This window comes from Balaenoptera physalus, assembly GCF_965194825.1.
Source record: "Balaenoptera physalus genome assembly, chromosome: 5".
Lineage (NCBI taxonomy): Eukaryota > Metazoa > Chordata > Mammalia > Artiodactyla > Balaenopteridae > Balaenoptera > Balaenoptera physalus.
Window position 1 is genome coordinate 107555953 of NC_138884.1, and position 25677 is coordinate 107581629.

Consider the following 25677-nt stretch of genomic DNA (forward strand, 5'->3'; position numbering starts at 1 on the left):
ATTAATACTTTGTTTAAATGTTTCTTTCTTTGTTTGAGGGCAGAGAATGTATTTTGCATTTTACTCTGTAGGCCTGTGCCTGACATACTTGGGTAATGGTGATAAAAAGTAGACTAGAGTGATCTTTCTAGAATGCATTTCTTATTACTTGTTATTACTCCTTTAAGCGTTTCAGTGAGTCTTATTGCCCTTTGGTTAAAGTTCAGATTCTTGGCCCTTGCTTGCCTCTGTAGTTTATATCTTGTTACCTTTTTTAAATCTCTTTTACTTCCTCACATCTTCACCTCTGCCAAAAAAAAGACAGCAAGTAGGTAAACATAACACACAAAACCATCCTTTCTCTAACCATACTCAGTTATTTTCGTTTCCTCCAACATACAGGCATACCTTGTTTCATTGTACTTTGCTTTATTGTGCTTTGCAGATAATTGCATTTTATACAAATTGAAGGTTTGTGGCAACCTTGTATTGAGCGGGTCTATCAGTGCCATTTTTCTAACGGTATTTGTTCGCTTCATGTCTTTGTGTCACACTTTAATTCTTCAGTATTTCAAACTTCTATTATTATTATATTTGTTATGGTGATCTGTGATCAGTGATCTCTGATGATACTACTGTTAATTGTTTTGGAGTGCCACAAACCATATAAGATGGCAAACTTAATCGACAATACTGTCCGTGTTCTGACTGCTTCAACTGGCTATTCCCCCATCTCTCTCCATCTTCTCCTGCCACCCTATTTCCTGAGACACAACAGTATTGAAATTAGGCCGATTAATAACCCTACAGTGGCCTCTTAAGTATTCAAGTAAAATGGGTCACACATCTCTCACTTTAAATCAAAATCTAGAAATGATTAAGCTTAGTGAGGAAGGCACGTCAAAAGCCAAGCAAGATAGGCTGAAAGCTAGGTCTTTTGCACCAGACAGCCAGGTTGTAAAAGCAAAGGAGAAGTTCTTGAAGGAAATTAAAAGTGCTACTCCATTGAACACATGAATGATAAGAACGCGAAACAGCCTTTTTGCTGATACAGAGAAAGTTTTAGTGGTCTGGATAGAAGATCAAACTAGCCACAGTATTCTTTTAAGCCAAAGCCTAATTCACAGCAAGACCCTAACTCTCTTCAGTTCTGTGAAGGCTGAGGTGAGGAAGCTGCAGAAGAAAAGTTGGAAGCGAGCAGAGGTTGGTTCATGAGATTTAAGGAAAGCAGCCATAACATAAAAGTGCAAGGTGAGTACAGAGGAGAAGTCAGTGCCTGGCTTCAAAGGACAGGCTGACTCTTTTGTTAGGGGTTAATGCAGCTGGTGACTTTGTTGAAGCCAGTGCTTATTTACCATTCTGAAAATCCTAGGGCCCTTAAGAATGATGCTAAATCTACTCTGCTTGTGCTCTGTAAGTGAAACCACAAAGCCTGGATGACAACACATCTGTTTACAACATGATTTACTGAATTTTTAAGCCCACTGTTGAGACCTACTGCTTAGGAAAAAAAAGGTTCCTTTCAAAATACTGCTCAGAGGTAATGTACCTGGTCACCCAAGAGCTCTGATGGAGATGTACCATGAGATTAATGTTTTTTGTTGTTGTTTGTTTTATAAATTTATTTATTTATTTATTTTTCGCTGCGTTGGGTCTTCGTTGCTGTGCACGGGCTTTCTGTAGTTGTGGCGAGCGGGGGCTACTCTTTGTTTCAGCGTGTGGGCTTCTCGTTGCAGTGGCTTCACTTGTCACAGAGCACAGACACTAGGCATGTGGGCTTCAGTAGTCGGGGCACATGGGCTCAGTAGTTGTGGCTTGTGGGCTCTAGAGCGCAGGCTCAGTAGTTGTGGTGCACGGGCTTACTTGCTCCATGACATGTGGGATCTTCCCGGACCAGGGATCGAACCCGTGTCCCCTGCATTGGCAGGTGATTTTTAACCACTGCGCCACCAGGGAAGTCCCTGAGATTAATGTTGTTTGCATGCCTGCTAACGCAACATCCATTCTGCAGCCCGTTGATCCAGGAGGCATTTCAACTTTCAAGTCTTACTATTTAAGAAATACATTTTGTAAGGCTATGTAGCTGCCTTAGGTAGTGATTCCTCTGAGGCAGCTGGGCAAAGTAAATTGAAAACCTTGAAAGGATTCACCATTCTAGATGCGATGAAGAACGTTTGTGATTCTTGGGAACATATCAAAATATCAACATTAACAGGATTTTAGAATAAATTGATTACAACCCTCATGAATGACTTTGAGGGGTTCAAGACTTCACTGGAGGAAGTAACTGCAGATTAGAAATAGCAAGAGAACTAGAATTAAAAGTAGAGTATGAAAATGTGACTGAATTATATCTGTGATAAAACTTTAATGGATAAGGAGCTGTTTCTTATGGATGAACAAAGAAGGTGGTTTCTTCCGATGGAATCTACTCCTGGTGAAAATGCTGTGAAGATTGTTGAAGTGGCAACAAAAGATTTAGAATATTACATAGACTTAATTGTTAAAGCAGTGGCAGGGTTTGAAAGTAATTGACTCCAATTTTGAAAGAAGTAGGGTAAAATGCTACAGAGAAATCATTCATGGAAGGAAGAGTCAGTCAATGCAGCAAAAAAAACTTCATTGTTGTCTTATTTTAAGAAACTGCCACAGCCACCCCAGCCTTCAACCACCACCTCGATCAGTCAGCAGCCATCAACATGGAGGCAAGACCCTCCACCAGCAAAAAGATTATGACTTGCTGCTGAAGGCTCAGATGATACAATAAGTATTTTTAGCAATTAGCAATAAAATAAGGTATTTTTAATTAAGGTATGCATATAGTTTTTTAGACATACTGCTATTGCATACTTAATAGACTACAGTATAATGTAAACATAACTATATGCACCAGAAAACCAAAAAATGTGTGTGGCTTGCTTTATTGTGATATTCACTTTATTGCGGTGGTCTGGAACTCAGCCTGCAATATCTCTGAGGTATGCCTGTACTGTATTTCTCTGTCTTCAAACATTTGCATTTGCTCTCTCTCTAACAAACGTTTATTGGCTAACTTCTGTTCGTTTCTACCTCCATTCCAGTTTAAATGTCACTTTTTAAGGGAAACCTTTTGTGACCCCCGTCCCCCTCCCTCCACCAAGGCCCTTAAATATGTTCCCAGGAGAGCATTCATCATATGATATTATAACTGCTTGTTTACTTTTGTCTTGTTTGATATCCCACTAGACTCAGTGAGGCCAGTGAATGCATATACAGTTTACTCAAGTGTATTTGTGATATGAAGTTTTATATTCCATGCAGTCTGTCCTCAGTGTACTGAAAATTTATAAGTTTTAGAACATGAAGCAGTTTCTGCATTGAGATACCTTCTGAGATCTTTTAGACCACTTTTTAGAAGCTGTTTTATTTTTTGTTCTGAGCTATTCAACTTTATAGGAAAAAAAGAGTCAATAAACTTTAAACAATAGTCTTCCTTTAAAGATGTCTATCTGTAATTACTGTGACCCAGTCAAGCCACTGAAGTTCTGACCTGCCACTGTTATTAATTTAAACTGTAGGAATGGATCAGGGAATCTGATTTAAGAAAAAGTCAGTCTTTTCCAGTGAAAATATAAGGAGAAGTATGCATTTAAATCTCTCACATGTATTGGGGTCTTGATAAGCTCTTTTTGATAGACCAGGTTTTTCTTTTAAACATGCAATGACAAAACATTAAAATGTATGTACTAATCTTTGTCCATCAGTGCCTCTCACTGAATATATAAATATTTCCATAGTTTATTCTAATCTCAGTAGTTTACATAATTTTACTTACCTTTACTTCCTAATTTCCAGGTATCTGCATAATCATGCTATTTGTTTTTTTACTAAATTTATTGTATTATTAGTTTTTGGATAGTGCTGTCAAGATAGACTGTCTCTAGTTTTCCCAGTTTTTGCTGTTCTATACAGAAAATTGATGTTCTCAGTTTTGCTCTTGATATTTTTCAGCTCTGCCATTGTCATTTCAGTCAATTTCTCATTTTACCCTTTTTATATAAATTGTTTTTTAAAATTCTTCTAGGGTATGCCATGAAAAGTAATGTTTTCATTTTTACTGAAATGAAATTCACATTAAATTCATTCTTTTAAAGGGTACAAATCAGTGGTTTTAGTATACTTCAAGGTTGGCAACCATTACCTCTATCAAATTAGAAACATTTTCATTAAACCAAAAAGAAACCATATACTCATTAGCAGTCATTCTTCATTCCTCTTTGCCCCCAGCCCCTGGTAGCCACTAATTTACTTAGTTTGTCTGTCTTTTCTGCTTATTTTGGACATTTCATGTAAGTGGAATTACATAGTATGTGGGGTTTTTTTTGTTTTTTTTTTAAGGTTTGCATTTTTTTAAAAATTTATTTATTTATGGCTGTGTTGGGTCCTCGCTTCTGTGCGAGGGCCCTCTCCAGCTGTGGCAAGCGGGGGCCACCCTTCATCGCAGTGCGCGGGCCTCTCACTGTCGCGGCCTCTCTTGTTGCGGAGCACAGGCTCCAGATGGCGCGGGCTCAGTAATTATGGCTCACGGGCCCAGTTGCTCCGCGGCATGTGGAATCTTCCCAGACCAGGGCTCGAACCCGTGTCTCCTGCATTGGCAGGCAGACTCTAAACCACTGCGCCACCAGGGAAGCCCAGTATGTGGTTTTCTGTGTATGATTTTTTTCACTTAGCACGGTGTTTTCAAGGTTCATGCATGCTGTAGCATGTATCAGTACTTTATGGCTACATGATATTTATACTAAATTTTGTTTATCCACTCATGCATTAGTGGACATTTGGATTGTTTCCACTTTTTGGATATTATGAATAATGCTGCTGTGAACATTTGTTTGCAAGTTTTTCTGTGAACATATGTTTTCACTTCTCTTGGGTATATGCTGATTCTGTAACTCTTTGAGGAACTGCCAAACTGTTTAGTAATTTTCTTGATAATTTTTACTTAGACAGTTTAGTAGGAGAGTGAAGATTACAATTCCAGGATTCATTACTTCCTTCCTGTAAGAATTGAGTTACTATAATGTTCTTATAAAGAACATTTCATAGACTTGTTTATTGAATGTCTTCAGAAATGCCTGTTAAATGTATCCTGCCTAAGGATGAAGTTAGTTGTCATGTTTTATAGAAATACTTTAATTTTTCATTACCAGATTGAAAGGTCTGTTAATAGTCCATTGGGCCATAGGAATACATAAGTTTTCATATATTTTATAATACATTTTAATTGTTAATAAATTCTAATTGTTGAATTGCTTCTCTTACAGGGTTTTGACTCTGGGAGGAGGGCTACCTTATTTGGAGCACCTTAATCTCTCTGGTTGTCTTACTGTAACTGGTGCAGGCCTGCAGGATTTGGTTTCAGCATGTCCTTCTCTAAATGATGAATACTTTTACTACTGTGACAACATTAACGGTAATGCCTTTTAACAATGGGATAATTTTGGAGGAGTTGATTTTAAAATTTTTAACAGTTCTGAAAATTCTTAGGGTTTCTATTTTGTTTTCTAGATTTCTAATTACCAAACATTTTTACTTTCAGGTTTAGCCTGAAAGATAAGTTTTCTTATCTTTCTAAAGATAAGTTTTCTTTCTAAAGATAAGTTTTCTTATCTTTCTAAAGATAAGTTTTCTTTTGGAGAGATATCTCAACTATCCATTCTGCCAGATTTTAGAAATATGTAATAGTTTAATCAATCCAAAGTGACAGGTTTTTATAGAATTACTAAAATTCTTATAAAATTTTGGGAAATTCCTCTAGAGTGAAAGAGCACTCATTAACAATACAGAGTGTTGCTGTTCTAGATACACCTAATTCTTAGGGATGATAGAGTCAGTTTTCTTGTAGGACAAGAAAACTTCATAATGTAGTAGAAAAAGGAGGACTTTGGTAATGTGAACTCCTCAGGGACCCTGAATCTGGTTCCAAATAAATCTCTTGGAAGATTGAAGAGGATGGTGAGTGTGGTATTGGGAAGAGGTTGAAGTGCTTTAAATGTGATTAAAATTCCTATAGTATTATGGAGATTGAGCCCTGAACCTACTTTTAACAATTATCAGGTAACATTTCTTGCTTTTTTTGTTTTGTTTTATTTTTTAAGCCTATTCCTGCCCTGCAATGGGAGACTGTTTAATGTGCTTTTTCAAAGTACGTTCAGTGCCCTGTTGGGCATTTGATAATCACTGGTAGAGACTGAAGTCCTGAAGCATAAAAAGCTGCTCCTCAATTATTAGTAAGCAAGTCAACCTTCTGTATTTATAATTGGAAAAAATTTACATGGTTCAGATTCTACTGTGCCTTTTTACATCATGTATTGTTATTTTTGAGAGTCCAGTTCACCTTAAGATATGGGAAGATAAACGGAGTCTCTCAGGCAGAAAAATTGACAGATGCCAGCAAGACTAGAGGAATAGTTATCTTCTTTAACGACATACCAGTAGGCAGAGAAGTTAGCAAATCTGCTGTTTCTCAGAGATTAGATTTTTCTTAAAATGTATATGAAGAGACAGGAGATAGCAGCTCTTTTGTTTCTTGAATCACATTGGTGATGCAGGAGATGACCTCCCATGTTCTTGAAATAGCAACACTCACTTCAAGCGTTTCTTTGCTCTCTGTTGCCTTTAGTGTATAAGAAGGAATGGGGAAAATTAATGTCATTTTAGTTGCAACCTGCCAAGTGTACAAAAAAAAAGTGTGAGTGCTACAGTGCAGCACTTGCTTCTTTTGGGGATGCAATGAAGAGATTTTTTTTTTTTAATACACGGTTATGTCATTCTAGGTTCACTGGTGTACTTACTAAGGCTTATAGGATATATTATGAAAAGTCATCAGTAAACAATTATTTTTTGTAAGAAAAACACCTTATTGGTAGGTTGCATTTGAGTTGTCTACACTGATTTCAGCATAGGTTATGCTGGTGGGAATAAATCTCAGAACCTAATTTGTTATACTTATTTTGGGCTATATAGATGTTATTGGGTTGGTGGGGGGATTGGGTTTCACTTCATTTTTATGATCTGCCTACTACTTTTGTGTGTGTGTGTTTTTTTTTAAAAAACTTCTTGAAATAATTTAGATGTTGGGATAAAGTTAAATAGTTAAAAATTTGCACTTTGTTAGTATGTTAGAATTCCTTTCATCTTGACTGGTTTTGAATATATAAATATTGAAGTGTTCCAAAGGAGCTGCTACATTCTTTTTGTTGAATGTTAAGATTTTTTTTGATAAATGAGTGGTAATTTTCAATAAATGAATTTTAATGAACATATCTGACTTTAAAATGTTTGAAAGGAAATTGACTGTGCTTGTATAATTCAATACCAAGTCTCCTTTTACAGCTTCTTAAAGCATGATTTGGGGGAAATGGAAATCCTTTAAAGTTTACAGGGTGACTTGTCATGTGAACTTATGTTCCAGAGTTCCAGCCAGTTGCTCTTAAAGCAATGCCCTGATACAATCTTTTCCTTAAAAGGCCATATGGACACTAGAAAGTGTTAGAATAAAGTTGCATTGTATCCAGTTTTGCAAGATGACATGGGATTCATCCAGTATCTTTCATTACAATTCAACTTGTACAATAAATACTTAGTGACTGTAAATATTTAGCTCCCTTTTTATTATTATTTTTATTATTTCTGAAAGTAATCAATATTTTTATACATGTTCTTAAACTAATAGAGAGCATATTTAGGTGACACATTGTATTTTAATATTTGAGAGTAACACTTAACTAAAAATGTATTTTGTCAAAAGAGAGTTTACTTAGTTAACTACCAGGTTACTTACTAAAATAAGTAAATTCTGGTAAATAATATTCATTAACTAAAAAGTGATAAGTAAAACAAAATTTTCTATTTCCTAAGCATTAGCAGAGATTTTGGAGAAGATAAATTAGTAATCAGATATTCAAATAGTGTCTGCTCTAAGCATTAACATAAAATGCCATTTTTATTCTTCTTAATGATTCTTCATGACATTTAAATTTGTTATTTGATAAAAAAGTTAAGATTTAAGTATAAAAAAAGGCTTCTTAGCCATAACATTTAAAAAATTCCTTGTCATTTAAGAAGTGTTAGATGGAATTGCCTAGTTTTAGAGCTCTGAAGAACATTTGAACAATGATAGCAAATAAACTTGTTGTACTGATTTGCATTTCAATGTATGTTTAATTCATGAATTAAGATAGATTAGATCATAGTAGGTGACACAGTTTCAGATGATTTGCTCTCTTATGTTTCTAATTTAAGTTAAAGAGGAATTAAAGGTAAGTGAAGGTAAGTGCAGATATACAGCATAAGTAATATGCTTAAAATCTAGGAAAAACAAACAATTCAGTAATAAAAATTTGGGAAAATAACAATACCTACCATTATAGCTCTTCTTAACTAATATTTTAAAAAAAGCTTTCTTACAAAATTTATTTTTACCATGCATTTACAGATTTTATTTAATGATTATGCAAATGTTATTTTTCTGTTTTCTTTATTATCCTTTACTGTAATTTAGCCCTCATCTATTATAACCATTGGGTTTATTATCTCATATCAAGATCGACATTTACTGGTGATAAGTCAGATGTTTACCTTTGAAATTCCGTGTCTGTGGAAGCACAGCTGTCTACTTGAGATACTTGGCAACCCAACATATCTTAGTCATGTTTCTTTCTAATTCTACCTCACTTTTTCTGTTGCCTATTTATTCTGTTGTCCATTTATTCCCTTTTCTAAGTAGTCCTTCTGTGATGCTTAAGGGTCTTAACTGTTAACATTGCTTATGATTTCCATGCTTTGGAAATTGCTTTCTCCCCTGTTTTCTGCAGTATGAAACTAACTTACAAACAACGGTTGTCTTCACTTTTGCTTTGCCCTAGGCCTTCAACAAAATAAAACCCATTCATGGATGATATCACTTTTATGGATTTTTAGGATCAGTCACCTGGAATGTCATTCACCTTATGACGGGATTGTAGTTTTGAGGTAGTTAGTATTACAGTTGTTGGTTAAGTACAATTTATGCCCTTAGATTTCCATTGAAACTAAGATATTCTGGTGTGTATCTGAGAAAGGGAGCACATTTTATAGCAATATGAGCGTGAACTTTGTTTTGTGATGAACAAGGAGATGCTGACAGATACCAGGATAGGGTTACTTTCTACCTAATATAGGACACATATTTTTATTCCTACATTTTTCTTCCCGTATTATCCCTACTTCCATCCCTTAGACTTTGAGAGCAAAAAGTGACTCAGGTCACTGGAGTGGAGACTGAGGATCCTGGGCCTCTGTTTTTTGGGGAGGTTGGTGAAAAACTGTGTGGTACAGGCATACCTCGGAGATGTTTTGAGTTTGGTTCCAGACCACCATAATAAAGTGAATATTGCAATAAAGTGAGCCACATGAATATTTTGGTTTCCCAGTGTATATAAAAGTTACGTTTGCACTGTACTGTAGTCTATTAAGTGCAAAAGCATTGTCTAAAAAAAGCAATGTACATACTTTAATTTAAAAATACTTCTTTGCTAAAAAATTTTAACCATCATATGAGCCTTCAGTGAGTCATAGTAGTAACATCAAAGATCACTGATCACAGATGACCATAACAAATATAATAATAATGAAAAAGCTTGAAATATTGTGAGAATTACCAAAATGTGCCAGAGAGACAAGAAGTGAGCAAATGCTGTTGGAAAAATGGTGCCAGTAGACTTGCTCAGTGCAAGGTTGCCACACACCTTTAGTTTGTAAAAAATGCAGTATCTGCAAAGTGCAATAAAGTGAAGCACAATTAAATGAAGTATGCCTGTGTTTGGAAAAATATGAATCTTTTGATTAGATTCCTTGATCCAATTGGCTCCTTTGAGGCTCCCTTTTAATTTTGTCTTGAAAACCAGTAGCATACTTTACTTTGATTGCTTTCAGCCATCGCTTACGATTTTTCCCTAGGCCACTGATTTCAGTATAAAATTTCTTCCTTACCTTTCTGTCCTTTTAAAAATAGGAGTATAGACATTTTGAAATATTGTAGGGAGTTTCAGTTTGGAATATTGTACCAAAGTCTCCATGTCTCTTTCCTCATTTTCTCCCTTTCAGAATAGAATTATATACTGAGAAAATGGTAGATATGTTGTTGCAAAAGCCACCAGTTTAAGCATTTCATCACAGGGACTGTGTCAGGGCAGGGCAATGATAGTGAGGTAGGAGATTGGCTCTTGGAGAAAGGCTCTACTAGGTGATTGGCAGGCAAAGCAGTAACCAGTGTAAGGGGTGAGGAAAGGCAAGCTAAGAAGGGAAGGTGGGGAATATCAGTTAAAGCTGAAAATGTATTCAAAGGGAAAACCTGGTCAGAGGTTGTCAGTGCGAGAAGATTTTCAAACCACAGGATTTCAAACCACTAGAGCATTTCTAATAAATATCTGATAATATGTACTAAGAAATTTCATTTTGATTCTTTGATTAAGATGACTAGCATTGTGTCTTATTTTAAGAGAAAGTAGTCTTAACAGAAATGCTACTTTATGAATTTTAAGTATTTGACACATTTAACTTTTCATTTTCAAAATGGAATAGATTTTAATTTTGATTAAATAAAAAATGAGCTCGTGGTAATTCTATTTTATATTTGAAATGACTTTAAACATTTATTATGGAACATTTCAAATATATAAACATAATAATATAAAGAAGCTTTATGGATCATTGGCTTCAGCAGTTATAAACCTGTGGCCAATCTTTTTTCATATACCATTGCCCATTCCCATACCTGCTCCCCGTATCCCAGGCATTACGTTACTTTAAAAGTTAAGCATAAGTATTTGAAAATGAATGAAATCATAAGCTATTGCAGTTCCACTATGCTTGTAAAGTTCATTAGTTTCTTTTCTTAAAGATACATTATTATTTCCATTAGTGAAATATATGAATGCTATACTTCATTGCTTGTATATCCTAAGAAATCAGTCCTTTGTATTTTGTATATTGCCATTTCAGGAATACAAAAAAAAGTTAAATTCTGGTAAATAAGTGTGTTCTATGTGTTTATTTGCAAGTAGTTATTTTCTTATGTTGGTATTAGCGTAATTGCCTTCTTTTGCAATGGATTGCTACTTCAAAAAACAAAACAAAGCTAATTTAACATATTTTTCTGAGTTAAAGTCTTGATATCATTCCAGGGTACTATGATTTTTCAATTATAATCCATTTGATAAAATAAATATTATTTTCTATAATAAAATTATATTTCATGTACTTTTATGGTCCTTACATACCAAAAATGGAAGTATTTTGGTTCTAATTGATGAAAGAACTAATTAACTTTGTTCATGGTGCAGACATACTGAAAGGCTTCAATATAGTTAAAATGTCTTTTTCCACATTTGCTTGCCTTTATGAAAACTGTGATTCATTCAGAGTACTTGACATTTGAATATGCGCCATGATATCTCTTTGATACTTTCTAATTCTCAGCTATGTTCCCTAATGGATCTTTTAATCTAGTGTCTGGGTAGCATAATGTGATTGGAATAAAATGTCAGTTATTCCACAAATGTATTATTACTTTTCTTTGTAATGGAATCATAATTTTTATTATGTCTTAGATATGTTTTTAATTATTCATTCATTACATATTTAATTCTGGAAGATAATTTCATCTAACCCTATCACATGACTTATTTTGGGTACAGATGTTAAATAACAATATGGCAAATATGTTAAGGCTATATCTACGTAGTTTATTTTTAACAAAAATTTTGAATATAATATTTATTATAATTGCTCAATACTGGATTCTTTAGCTTATCTATTACAGATAAGGTTGTTTTTGCCTTAATTATATTTCTAGGAAAGATGTTCATGATACAAGAAATCCATTGTGAAGTTATCCTGGCAGTCTTGCTTCTGTGGGTTATCTCTTTTCTTCTTGGATTTTTTATTTTGTAAGATTGTTGCCAAAAAATTACTTCTTTTCATTCTTCTTTTTCATTTACCTATATTAGTTAAAGCCAAACTGCTGTTGGCGATTTTTGTGCTGAATAATTTTTTATACGCTCATTGTGGGATTTTACTTCTATGTTACAAATGTATTACTAGTTAAAAAAAAATAAGTGTTTTACTTCTTTCATTAGCAAGATTATTTTTGTGTGATAAGAAATTCCTCCTTTCACACTTTTCTGTTTTCATACAGGTCCTCATGCTGACACCGCCAGTGGATGCCAGAATTTGCAGTGTGGTTTTCGAGCCTGCTGCCGCTCTGGCGAATGACCCTTGACTTCTGACCTTTGTCTACTTCATTTAGCTGAGCAGGCTTCCTTTCATGCACTTTACTTATAGCACATTTCTTGTGTTAATCATCCCTTTTTGAGTGTGACTTGTTTTGGCCCCATTTCTTACAGCCTCGGAAATCTTAATTTACCAGTGAATTGTACAGTGTTGTTTCTCTTGCAAATCATATTTTTGTTTTAGAAAGGGATTAGGTCTTTTCATAGGGTGAGAACAATTTTATCAGATTTCTTTTAAACTAAATATTTTGAAAAAAATGTCACTAATGCCATGCCATTTAAAGTATTTTTTAGATTATTTTGAGTTTTTAATGGGTTATTGGTTCTCTTCATAGATAAACACTGTACCAAGCCTTGCAGATCTTTTCAGATATACATTTTTGAAGTTTTATTTTCAGAGACTGCACATTTTGGAAACCAGTCTCTTTTCCGTAATGTTTCCTTTATTTGAACAATTCTCAGAGGGCCAATTCAAACATATCCACATATAAGATTCTTTAAGATTATAAAATAAATTGGCTTCTTGGTGTTAGCTCAGGGAGCTGGCACAGCACCAGTGTCTTTGTATTTGCTTTCTTCAAAGACCCCTGGTTCCCACCACTGTCCGTAAATTGTCACATTTGGGGGAGGGGTTTTTAAAAGTTCCACAGTCATTTGAAGAAATGTATAAATAAAATCTACTTTGAGGACTTTACCAAGTAATTTCTTTTGTGTTTTGATTTTGTTGTAAATCTCAATCCAGGGTTACTTTACTGTGAAATAGGACTAAATAGGTCTTTTCAACTCCCATAGAATCATGACCCTGACAAATGAATAGTTTTAGACAGATACCTGATTTTATTGAGCTGAATTGTCTTTTTGAAATTTATTGTGCAATAGTCAGAATTTGAATTTGTAAGCTTGTCTTCATTGCTGTTTGATATAATAATTGGAATGGAGACCTGTTATTCAGAAAGGCACATATTGAGTCAATTTTATGTCATGTTATGTATAATTTATGTCACAAAGAAGAGAATAGTCAGCAGCATGCCATCTATTTTTATAAATATCTGTAAGGCTGTGGAAGAGAAGGTAATCTTGCAATTATGTTCTTTGTGGTCCCAGGTATTTTTTGTTTGTTTGTTTTATTGAGGAAGAGGAAGAGTAGGAAAGATACAAACTATAGATAGACAGATTTCAGTTCAGGCTAAGAGAAAACTATTTTACACAGAGTTGTCTAAAGATGAAGGAAGAATCATTTGATGAGAAAATAAATAAGGAGAGTCACTCTGCTTTTAAATTTAACTAACATTTGAACTAAATACTGTGAGGGAAGATCACCTCTAAGGAAGGACATCTAATGACTCTGTGAAATTTCACCTTTCTCTAAGAGTTCTCTCATTTTGATTCCATTGCTGTTAACATTTGTGAAATATAAGATGGAACCCCTCAAGTTTCTTGTATGGAGGATAAGGCAGCTGTAGAAGCAGACCATCTTACCCTTTAAGTTTGTGTCTCTTAGCTTAAGTCCTCATGCCTCTTGTTGGCACTACTGCGCCTAGCTGCCTCCTTTAAAAGTCTGGCCTAAGCACAAAGGAAAAAACGTTCTGGATTCCCTTAGAGAACTTGAGAGGAAATCTGAGTTTAGTGAGCAGTTACAGGGTCAGAAGTTTTATTTTGTAGAGTGACTGTTTTGTCGTTACTGTACTTTTATTTCCTTAAGTGTTTAATAAAGTTTATTTGAAAAGTTGACATCAGGGACTATTTCAAGAAAACAAACTAAAATAAGTCTTCTGGAGTGAGTCGCATCCAACTGCATGGTAAAATTAGTCATCTCTATAACCAGGTCCCAAGTCATCAAGGGAGTACTCAAGTTTATACTCATGTAATCAGAAAACAGTGTAATATTTGGGGAGTAAAATTTTTGATAATACTTAATGGAAAAAATCATGATTAAATGATATTTTGGGACTTGGCTTAAATGTTATTCTTCATAAATTAATTAATTTGAGCAGCTTATTTCCCAGGGGTTCCAGGTAATTGAGGTGCCCCCCTTTTGCTTTGTCCTGTGCTACTTGATATTAGAAAACCATTAAATAGGACTTGGCAGTCTTGAACCAAACTGACTTCAACATGTGAGCACATTGCATGTGGAAACTCACTGTTTTTCTACCACCCCCACTACCCCCACCCATTTCATGGGGAGATGGCATAATCTGCATTTAATTTTTAAATATTACTGCTTTTCCATTATTAAGGATAGTTAATGCTTTAAAATTTCTTCTAAATTTATTTTTCATTGAAATATAGTTGATGTACAATATTATGTTAGTTTCAAGTGTACTGCGTAATGACCTGACACTTGCATACATTATGAAATGATCACTGTGGTAAGTCTGGTAACCACCTCTACTTACATAAAGTTATTACTGTATTATTGACCATATTCCTTATGCTGTATATTACATCCCCATGACTTATTTATTATATAACAGGGTTTGTATCTCTTAATCTCCTTCACCTATTTCCCCTACCCTCCTCCCTTCTTGCAACCACTGGTTTGTTTTCTGTATCTATGGGACTGTTTTTGTTTTGTTTTTAGATTCCACATATAAGTAAAATCATGTCATATTTGTCTTTCTCTGTCTGACTTATTTCACTTAGTATCCTCTAGATCCATCCATGTTTTCTCAAGTGGCAAGATTCTTTTTTAATGGCTGAGTAATATCATATATACGTATATATATATGTATGTGTGTATATATATATATGTGTGTGTATATATATATGTATATATATATATCACCTTTATCCATTTATCTTTCCATGGACTCTCAGGTTGCTTCCATCTCGTGGCTATTATAAATAATGCAGCAGTGAACACTGGAGTGCATATAACTTTTTAAATTAGTGTTTTTGTTTTCTTTGGATAAATACTCAGAAGTGAAATTGCTGACAGTTCAATTTTTAATTTTTTGGGGATTCTCCATACTGTTCTGCATAGGGGCTGCACCAATTTGCAATCCCACCAGTAGTGCATGAGGGTTCGCTTTTCTCCACATCTTTACCAACACTTGTTATTTGTTGTCTTTTTGTTGGCAGCCATTCTGACAGGTGTGAGGTGGTTATCTCATTGTGGTTTTGATTTGCATTTCCCTGGTAATTAATGATGTTGAGCATATTTTTATGTGTCTGTTGGCCATCAGTATGTCTTCTTTGGAAAAATGTCTATTCAGGTCTGCTGCCCATTTTTTAATCTGGTTGTTTGTTTTTTTGATGTCAAGCTGTATGAGTTCTTTGTATATTTTGGATATTAACCCTTTGTCAAATATATCATTTGCAAATATCTTCTCCCATTCAGTAGGCTGCCTTTTTGTTTTGCTGAGAGTTCTTTTTGTTTTTTTGCATGCAAAAGCTCTTTAGTTTGATGTAGCCCCATTTGCTTATTTTTGCTTTTATTGCCCTTGCCTGAGGAGATATATCCAAGCTATTGGTAAGACCAGTGTCAGAGAGCATACTGCCTGTGTTTTCTTCTGGGAGTTTTATGGTTTTGGGTCCTTACATTTAAGTCTTTAATCCATTTTGAGTTTATTTTTGTATTTGTTGTGAGAAAGTAGTCCAGTTTGATTCTTTTTTAATGTAGCTCTCCAGTTTTCCCAATACTGTTTATTGAAGAGGATGTCTTTTTCCCATTTATATTCTTGCCTCCTTTGTCATAGATTAATTGATCATATAAGTGTGAATTTACTTCTGGACTCTATTCTGTTCCATTGATCTGTGTGTCTGTTTTTTATGCCAGCACCATACTGTTTTGATTACTGTAGCTTTGTAGTATGGTTTGAAATCAGGAAGCCTGATACCTCCAGCTTTGTTCTTCTTTCTCATGATTGTTTTGGCTGTTCAAGGTCTTTTGTGTTGCCATTCAATTTTAGGATTATTTGTTTAGTTTTGTGAGAAATGCTATTGGTATTTTGATAGAGAGAGATAGCATTGAATCTGTAGATTCCCTTGAATAGTATGGTCATTTTAACAATATTAATTCCTCCAATTCATGAGTCTGGTATATCTTTCTATTTGTGTTTTCTTCAGTTTCTTTCATCAGTGTCTTATAGTTTTCCCAGCTGTACCCACCTTAAATGGATGTTGAATTTTGTCAGAAACTTTTTCTGCATCTCTTGAGGTGATCATATGATTTTTATTGAGTTTCTTAAGGTTATCACATTCATTGATTTGCAGATACTGAATCATCCTTGCATCCCTGGGATAAATTCCACTTGATCATGGTGTATGATTCTTTTAATGTATTGTTGAATTTGGTTTGCTAATACTTTCTTGAGGATTTTTGCATCTATGTTCATCAGTGACATTGGCCTGTCATTTTCTTTTGCACGTGTTGTCTTTCGTTTTGGTATCAGGGTGATGCTGTCCTTGTAGAATGAGTTTGGAAGCATTTTTTTCCTCTGCAGTTTTTTGGAATAGTTTGAGAAGGATGGATGTTAACTCCTCTTTAAATTTTTGGTGGAATTCACCAGTGAAGCCATCTGGTCCTGGACTTCTGTTTGCTGGGAGTTTTTTTGGTTACTGATTCAATTTCATTACTGGTAATTGGTGTGTTCATATTTTCTGTTTCTTCCTAATTTAGTCATGGGAGATTGTACATTTCTAGGAATTTATTCCATTTCTTCTAGGTTGTCCATTTTATTGGCATATAATTGTTCTCAATATAATCTCTTATGATTCTTTGTGTTCCTGTGGTGTTAGCTATAACTTCTCATCTTTCATTTTTTATTTTATTTGGACTCTCTTTTTATGTTGATGAGTCTGGCTAAAGGTTTATCAATTTTGTTTACCTTTCAAAGAACCAACTCTTAGTTTCATTGATCTTTTCTATTGTTTTTTAGTCTCTGTCTCATTTATTTTCCTCTGATCATTATTATTTCTTCCTTTCTGCTAACTTTGGGTTTTGTTTGTTCTTCTTTTTCTAGTTCCTTTGGATATAAGGTTAAATTTTTATTTGAGATTTTTCTTGTTTCCTGAGGTGGGCTTGTATTGCTATAATCTTCCCTCTTAGAACTGCTTTTGCTGAGTTCCATAGACACTGGATCATTGTGTTTCCATTTTCACTTGTCTCCAGGTATTTTTTAAATTTCTTTTTTGATTTCTTCAGTGATCCATTGGATATTTAATAGCATATTGTTTAGCCTCCATGTGCTTGTGTGGGGTTTTTTTTTTTTTTAGGTAGTTGATTTTTAGTCTTACAGCATTGTAGTTGGAAAGGATGCTTGATATGATTTCAGTCTTCTTAAATTTACTGAAACTTGTTTTGTGGCCTAGCACGTGATCTGTCCTGGAGAATGTTCCATGTGCACTTGAAAAGAATGTGTGTCGTGCTGCTTTTGGATAGTATGTTCTCTATATATTTAAAATCCATCTAGTGTAATGTATCATTTAAGGCCAGTGTTTCCTTATTGCTTTTCTGTCTGGATGATCTGTTCATTGATGTAAGTGGGGTGTTAAAGGTTCCTTCTATTACTGTGTTACTGTCAGTTTCTCCCTTTATGTTTGTTAATATTTGCTTCACATTGTTAGGTGCTCCTTTGTTGGCTGCATATATATTTATAGCTGTTATGTTGTCTTGTTGGATTGACCCCTTTTATCATTGTGTAATATCCTTCTTTGTTTCTTGTTATAGTCTTTGTTTTAAAGTCTATTTTGTCTGATATAAGTGTTGCTAACCTGTCTTTCTTTCCATTTCCATTCACATGGAGTACCTTATTATGTCCACTCACTTTCAGTCTGTGTGTGTATTTAGGTCTGAAATAAGCCTCTTACAGGCAGCATATATATGGTTACTTTTTTGTTTGTTTATTTTTAAAAATCTCTTCAGCCACTCTAAGTCTTTTGACTGGAGTCCATTTACATTTAAAGTAATTGTTGATAGGTAACGTACTTTTTGCCATTTTGTTAATTGTTTTCTGGTTGTTTTGGTAGTTTGTTTTGTTCCTTTTTTTCTTTTGTCTTCTTCCCTTGTGACTTGATGACTATCTTTAGTGTTATGTTTGGATCCCTTTCTCTTATTGTGTGTATTGATTATAGGTTTTTGGTTTTAGGTTACCATGAGGTAGGTAGGAAGATACATAGATAGGTATATGTGATTATTTAATGTTGATCTTTTTTAGTTTGAATGCATTCTAACAACCCTGCATTTTTACCTCCCTCTCTACATTTAATGTTTTGATATCATATTTTACATCTTTTTGTTTTGTGTATTTTTTGACTACTTATTGTGGATATAGATAATTTTACTACTTTTGTTTTTTAATTTTACTACTAGCTTTATAAGTGGTTGATATACTACCTTATGGTATGTTTGCTTTTATTGATGAGACTTTTGCTTTTGTAATTTTCATATTTCTAGTTGTGGCCTTTTATTTTTTCCACTTAGGGAAGTCCTTTTAACATTTCTTGTAAAGCTGTTTTAGTGGTACTGAAGTCTTTTTAGTTTTTGCTTATCTGTAAAGTTCTTTATCTCTCCTTCAAATCTGAATGATAGTCTTGCCAGATAGAATATTCTTGGTTTAAAGTTTCTTTTTTTTTTTCCATCAGTTCTCTCCCTTCTGGCCTACAGGGTTTCTGCTGAAAAGTCAGCTCTTAGTCTTATGGGAGGTCCCTTGTATGTATCTAGTTGTTTATCTCTTGCTGCTTTTAATATTCTCTCTATCTTTAATTTTTTGCTGTTTTAATTATAATGTGTCTTGGTGTGGACCTCTTTGAGTTCATATTCTTTGAGACTCTCTGTTTCCTGGAACTGAATGTCTGTTTATTTTCCCAAGTTAGGGAAGCTTTCAGCTATTATTTCTTCAAATAAGTTCTCTGCCCCTTTCTCTTCTCCTTCTGGGACCCCTATAATGTGAATGTTAGTGCACTTGACGTTGTCTCAGAGGTTCTTAAACTTTCTCATTTTTTTAAATTATTTTTTTTTTCAGCTTTGGTATTTCCGCTACTCTGTCTTCCAGTTCACTGACTGTTCCTCTGTATTTAATCTACTGATGATTCCTTCTAGTGTATTTTTTATTTTTATTGTATTCTTCACCTCTGTTTATTTTTTCTCTATATTTTCTAACTCTGTTAAACTTCTCACTGTGTTCGTCTATTCTTCTCCTGAGTTCGTCGAGCATCTTATGATCATTATCTTGAATTCTTTATGGGTTAGATTGCTTATTTCCACTTTGGTTTGTTCTTCTTCTGGGGTTTTGTCTTTTTTCTTCACTTGGAACGTATTCCTGTCTCTTCATTTTGCCTAACTCTCTGTTTATTTCTATGTATCTAGTAGGTCACTTAGTTTTTATGATCTTGGAGAAGTGGTCATCTGTCGGAGACATCTAATGGAGCCCAGCAGCACCCTCCCCTCTGCTCACTAGCGCTATATATTCTAGGGGGTGTTCTCTTTGTGGGCTGTGTGGGCCCTTCTGTTGTGGTGGGGCTGACTACTTTGGGGGTGTGGTAGGTGGGGCTGGCCCCTGGCCCAGTTGGCTGCTGGGCCTTGCCTTGTGCGGTGGCTGCTGGCTCATTGGTTGTTGGGGCTGAGTCCCACAATGGCAAGCTGCGTGTCCCAGGGGGTCCTGGGGCTGGTGCTGGCTGCAGGGGCTGGGGGCACCTGGTGGTGGTGGTGGTCCAACACCAGGTGTGCTGTTAAGCCCCCTGCACTAATAGACTAGAGAGAGGACTCCAGAATGGTGCTTACCAGAACCAGTGTCCTAATGGTAGAATGAGCTCCCCAAAATGGCACCCCCAGTGTTTATGTCTGTGTGGGGAGTCCCAGTTCCCTCCTACCTCTCAGGGAGTCTCTCCAGGATCTGCAAGTTTGTCTGACCGAGATGTCTTTCAAATTACTGCTTCTTCGTTGGGACTTGGAGTGATTGAGATTTTGTGTGTACCCTTTAAGAGTGGAGCCCACTTGTGTCTCACATATGCACACCCCACTGGCCTTCAAACCCAGACATTCTAGGGGCTCATCTTCCAGGTGCAGGACCCCTGGGCTGGGGAGCCCAATGTGGGGCTTGGACCCCTTGCTCCTTGGGGAGAACCTCTGTAATTGAGATTATCTTTCCATTTGTGGGTCATCTACCCAGGGGTGTGGGTCTTGACTCTACTGTGTCTCCGACCCTCTTAGCCATCTCATTGTGGTTCTTTGTTATATCTTTAGTTGTGGACAATCTTTCTGCCAGTTGTTCTCATAGATGGTTGCTCTGTAAATAGTTGTAATTTTCCTGAGCCTGTGATAGGAGGTGAGTTCAGTGTCTTCCTATTCCACCATCTTGGCCACACCTCTGTGGATAGTTAATGGTTAATGAAACAATATATACACTTGGTTTAAATTTATATTGGATTTTGTGATGGATTTTATGAAATATTGAAACTGTTTTTAGAATAAGAGGCAACAAGTAAAATGCCTTGTGTTACCTGACATACATCAAGTGCCACGTACTGGATAGTGTTTTAAGTACTTTAAATATACTGACTTTTAAAATCAGTACAACAGTGTGGTGAAGTTGGTAATGTGATCATCCCAATCTTATATATGGGGAAAGTTAAGTAACAGAGAGGTTAAGTAACTTGCCTATGGATTACCCAGCTAGTAAGTGGCAGAACTAGTATTTCTCCAAAGCTCATGCTCTTAACCACTCAACTATCCTGTCTCTATATTGCTATATTGGTAATGACTATTATGGGTCAGACCTTGAATTCTCCTTTGAAGGGTTCATAGTATAAATATCAGAGGCTTGTAAACACATAATCATAATTTGATAGGGAAAGGCATAGGGAATAAAGATAAAAAATTTTCCTTAACTTGGTTCTTCTGTGTTTATGTTTTTTGTTTTGTTTTGCTTTTAAGTGAGACTGTATTCCAGCTACATCAGTCGTTCTCAGCTTGAGGCAGTTTATCCCATAGAAGACATTTGGCAATGACTGGAAACATTCTTGGTTGTCACAACTTGGCAGAGGGGAAGAATGCAACTGGCAGCTAGTGGGTAGGTGCCAAGGATGCTGTTAAACATCCTACAAAGCCCTTCACAACAAATAAATACTTGGCCCAGAATGTCAATAGTGCCGCTACTGAGAAATCCTGTTTTACATATTTCTATTTTGTGTACATCTTTCCGTGTCAGTACATACCTTTAATTCCTTTTAGTATTATCTGACTTTGGCTTCCCAGTTTGGGCTGTTGTTACAGAGTACCATAAGCTGGATGGCTTAACAAAAATTTATTTCTCACAGTTCTAGAGGCTGGTAAGTCCAGAGTCAAGGTTTCGGCAGATCTACTGTCTAATGAAGACTCTTTCTGGCTTGTGGACAGCCATCTTCTCATTATATCCACACATGGCATAGAGGGGAAGTAAGCTCTCGCCTGTCTTTTCTTAAAGGGCACTAAATCCCATCTTGAGGACTGTATCCTTATGATCTAATTAACTCCCTAATTACCTATCTCTCTTTTTTTTTTTTTAATTTTATTTTTGGTTGCGCCGGGTCTTAGTTGCTGCAGGCAAACTCCCTAGTTGTGGCTTGTGGGCTCCTTAGTCCTGGCTCACCAGCTCCTTTAGTTGCAGCACGTGGGCTCCTTAGTTGCGTCCAGTGGGTTCCTTAGTTGCAGCTCGTGGGCTCTTTAGTTGTGGAATGCAAACTCTTAGTTGCGGCATGCATGTGGGATCTAGTGCCCTGACCAGGGATCGAACCCTGCGTCCCCTGCATTGGAAGGCATATTCTTAACCACTGTGCCACCAGAGAAGCCCCTCTCTCTTTTTTTAATTGAAATATAGTTGATTTATAATATTATGTTAGTTTCAGGTACATTACAATACAGTACATTATAGGTTATTACAAGATACTGAATATAGTTCCTTGTGCTATACAGTAGGTCTTTGTTCTTCATCAGTTTTATATATAGTAGTGTATATCTGTTAATCCCATACTCCTAATTTATCCCTCCCCCACCTTCCCCTTTGGTAACCATAAGTTTGGTTTCTGTGTCTGTGAGCCTGTTTCTGTTTTGTAAATAAATTCATTTGTATTAATTTTAAGAATCCACATATAGGTGATATATAATATTTGTCTTTGACTTAGTATGATAATCTCTAGGTCAATCTATGTTGCTGCAAATGGCAATATTTCATTGTCCTTTATGGCTGAGTAATTATTCCATTGTATATGTATACGCACCACATCTTCTGTATCCATTCCTCTGTTGGTGGACACTTAGGTTGCTTCCATGTCTTGGCTATTGTAAATAGTGCTGCTGTGAACATTGGTGTGCATGTATCTTTTCGAGTTAAGAGTTTTAGTCTCTTCTGGGTATATGCCCAGGGGATTGAGTGGGATTGCTGGATCATATGGTAACTCTATTTTTAGTCTTTTAAGGAACCTCCAGACTGTTTTTCATAGTGGCTGCACCAATTTACAGTCCCACCAACAGTGTAGGAGGGTTCCATTTTCTCCACACCCTCTCCAGCATTTATTTGTAGACTTTTTGATGATGGCCATTCTGACCGATGTGAGGTGATATCTCATTGTAGTTTCGATTTGCATTTCTCTAATAATTAGTGATATTGAGCATCTCATGTGCCTGTTGGCCATCTGCATGTCTTCTTTGGAGAAATGTCTATTTAGGTCTTCTGCGCATTTTTTGATTGTGTTGTTTTTTTGATATTGAGTTGTATGAGCTGTTTGTATATTTTGGAAATTAAGCCCTTGTTGGTTGCGCCATTTGTAGATGTTTTCTTGCAGTCCATAGGTAGTCTTTTTGTTTTGTTTATGGTTTCCTTTGCTGTGCAGAATCTTATAAGTTTGATTAGGCCCCATTTGTTTATTGTTTATTTCTTTTGCCTTGGGCGACTGATCTAAGAAAAAATTGCTGCGATTTATATCAGAGAATGTTTTGCCCTTGTTCTCTTCCAGGAGTTTTGTGGTATCACGACTTACGTTTAAGTCTAAGCCATTTTGAGTTTATTTTTGTGTATGGTGTGAGGGAGGGTTCTATATTCGTTGATTTACATGTGGCTGTCCAGCTTTCCCAGCATCCACTTGCTGAAGAGACTGTCTTTTCTCCATTGTATATTTTTGTCTCCTTTGTCAAAGATCAGTTGACCATAGGTGTATGGGTTTATTTCTGGGCTCTCTATTCCATCTATGTGTCTTGTTTTTGTGCCAATACCATGCTGTTCTGATTACTGTAGCTTTGTAGTATTTTCTGAAGTCTGGGAGGATTACACCTCCTGCTTTGTTCAATTTCCTCAGGATTGCTTTGGCAATTCTGGATCTTTTGTGGTTCCATATAAATTTTAGGATTATTTGTTCTAGTTCTATGAAAAATGTCATGGGTAATTTGATAGGGATCACATTAACTCTGTAGATTGCTTTGGGTAGTATGGCCATTTTAACAGTACTCTTCCAATCTAAGAGCATGGGATGTCTTACTGGCAAAGAAGAAGAACATTCTAAATAGAAGGTGAGCAGGTACAAAAGCATAGAGGAATAAAGCTCATAGGGTAAGTGGGAACTCTTGAGTTGTCACAGTTGAATTTAGGGTCAAAGTGGCAGAGACATGGCAGTCTACTAAATAAAAACACTTATTTTGCATATTTTGAAAATGATAATTTTATTTCATTATTTGTAAGTATTTTCTTCCCTTTGATCAAGAGCACTTAAAAAATATTCTCAATTGTCATTTTTACATGATATAAAACATACAATGAAAAAACTATCTGTTGCGTATAAGGGAGGCAACATAGATCCAAACAGACAAAACGTTTTTGGGATATGGGTGGATATATACAGCTAAAGCAAATTCAACATTAGGCGCATCAATATTATGTACTCCAGTGCTATACACAGCTTCAATTAAAGGCTTCACTTCAGAGTATGGCATGTGAAGGGGAAATCCAGAGAACTGAAGGAAAGCAAAACAAAATTTTTAGTCATTAGTGAATGTGAAGTTTTCACTATATTTTTTCCCTAAGTAAGTAAGTGCAGTTCTTAATATTCTTAATAGGAAGTCTTCCTTTTGGATCTTAAAGTCATTTATTTAGTTTTGTTTTTCTATCCAGCTATATATTAGCAATACAGAAAATGGAGAGAGGCTTAATGTCTTTTTTTGTTTTAGTTGCTAACATACTGACTTGGTGTTTAAGACACCTGTTAGTCACCCAGGCACTCTCCACTGTTTCCTTCCTTCTTCCTGATAGCCCCAAGTTTGCATAGAAACCCATACAATTCCAGGGACCTAGGTTAAGTTAATACCTTCTATCCCCTTGGCCTCAGTGTTGATCTACAGGAAAGCATGTATAATCTAGGAAATTTGCAAGGGATAGTGGCACGCAGATGCTGTCTTCTGCTCAGAGCAATACGTGTGCAGATGTGAGTCCTGCCAGGAACTATTCCAGCCATTTGGTACCACAAGAAAAGCCATCCTGTGGGTGATGCCATCACGTGGAGGAGGGCAGAGTGGGAAGACTTGCAGACATGTGGTATAGCCCTGATAGCTACTCACCCCTAACTTTTACCTAAATAAGCCCAGAAGTTGTTAATGTTCAAACTTGTTTGAAGTAAGTTTTCTGTTACTTGAAAACATCCCAGCTGAAAAATGAGCCTTATAAGGTAAAGGTAATTTTTAGTCAGTGAGTAGAATTAAATGTACAACTTGATTTCATACTGTTTAGCCAATGAGGCTTACTGTTTTAGTTTGAGACTACTTTCTAGGTTTTAGGATCCAGATAAAGGATGTGAACACACAGCACTACTGACAGGCAGTAGAGAAAGCCTATTAATGAGAATTTTTCTTAGCAATGAAAAGCAATTAGTATAAAATCATATCCTTTAAAAAACAATCTGACCAAGAATGGTTGGTTTCATCTTTATGCTCAGTTGAGTCTAACATGATTTAACCAGATATTTTCATTTTATTTAATACTCTTGCAATTTTATAAAAGATATTATTTTTCATAGGATCCTCCTACAAAAAAAGGTGGTGTTTTGGTTTTATAGAGGCATTTTGCTCTTTAATGGTAGGTTCATTCTTGAGATTTGAACTTCTAATCACATTTTTTTAGTCTGTGCTGCTTCATCTGTGTACTTCGGGGAGTCATTTAGGCATTTTGATTCCAAAAACCCATAGTACTGAGCAATTTCCAATTTGAAATGAACTACTTACCCTGTAGTCTCCTAGCTGTTTCAGCAGTTCTGCTCTGTGGTCGTCTTCCACATCTTCTCCATGATTTCTTTCTAACAGAGGCAAGAAGTGACGCAGAGTAGCGGTACAGTACCTATTCCACCGCGTCAGATGGCGAGGCCTCCAGTCCATGATTTTTTCTTTTAGTATTTTTTCAATCCTGTTTATAAAAAATAAGCTCCATTTTTT

At 35.7% G+C, this 25677-nt stretch overlaps 2 protein-coding genes across 8 annotated transcripts in view; one reads left to right on the plus strand and one right to left on the minus strand.

Moving 5' to 3' along the window:
* FBXL5 (F-box and leucine rich repeat protein 5) overlaps positions 1-12989 on the plus strand; it is a 51842-nt gene extending 38853 nt beyond the window's left edge. Inside the window, exons 10-12 of one of the 2 annotated variants that reach the window (XM_082461991.1) lie at positions 2620-2742; positions 5280-5428; positions 12194-12989. In XM_082461991.1, the coding sequence (XP_082318117.1) occupies positions 2620-2742; positions 5280-5428; positions 12194-12270 (349 nt within the window). In that variant the 3' untranslated portion in view covers positions 12271-12989. The remainder of the gene's footprint in view (positions 1-2619; positions 2743-5279; positions 5429-12193) is intronic. The other variant, XM_082461990.1, reaches the window with a different exon arrangement.
* The window catches only part of CC2D2A (coiled-coil and C2 domain containing 2A), a 275853-nt gene continuing 262635 nt past the window's right edge, over positions 12460-25677 (minus strand). For all 6 annotated transcript variants that reach the window (XM_082461969.1, XM_082461973.1, XM_082461970.1 and 3 more), the window contains 2 exons: positions 25471-25648; positions 12460-24210 (listed from right to left, as the gene is read on the minus strand). In XM_082461969.1, the coding sequence (XP_082318095.1) occupies positions 24022-24210; positions 25471-25648 (367 nt within the window). In that variant the 3' untranslated portion in view covers positions 12460-24021. The remainder of the gene's footprint in view (positions 24211-25470; positions 25649-25677) is intronic.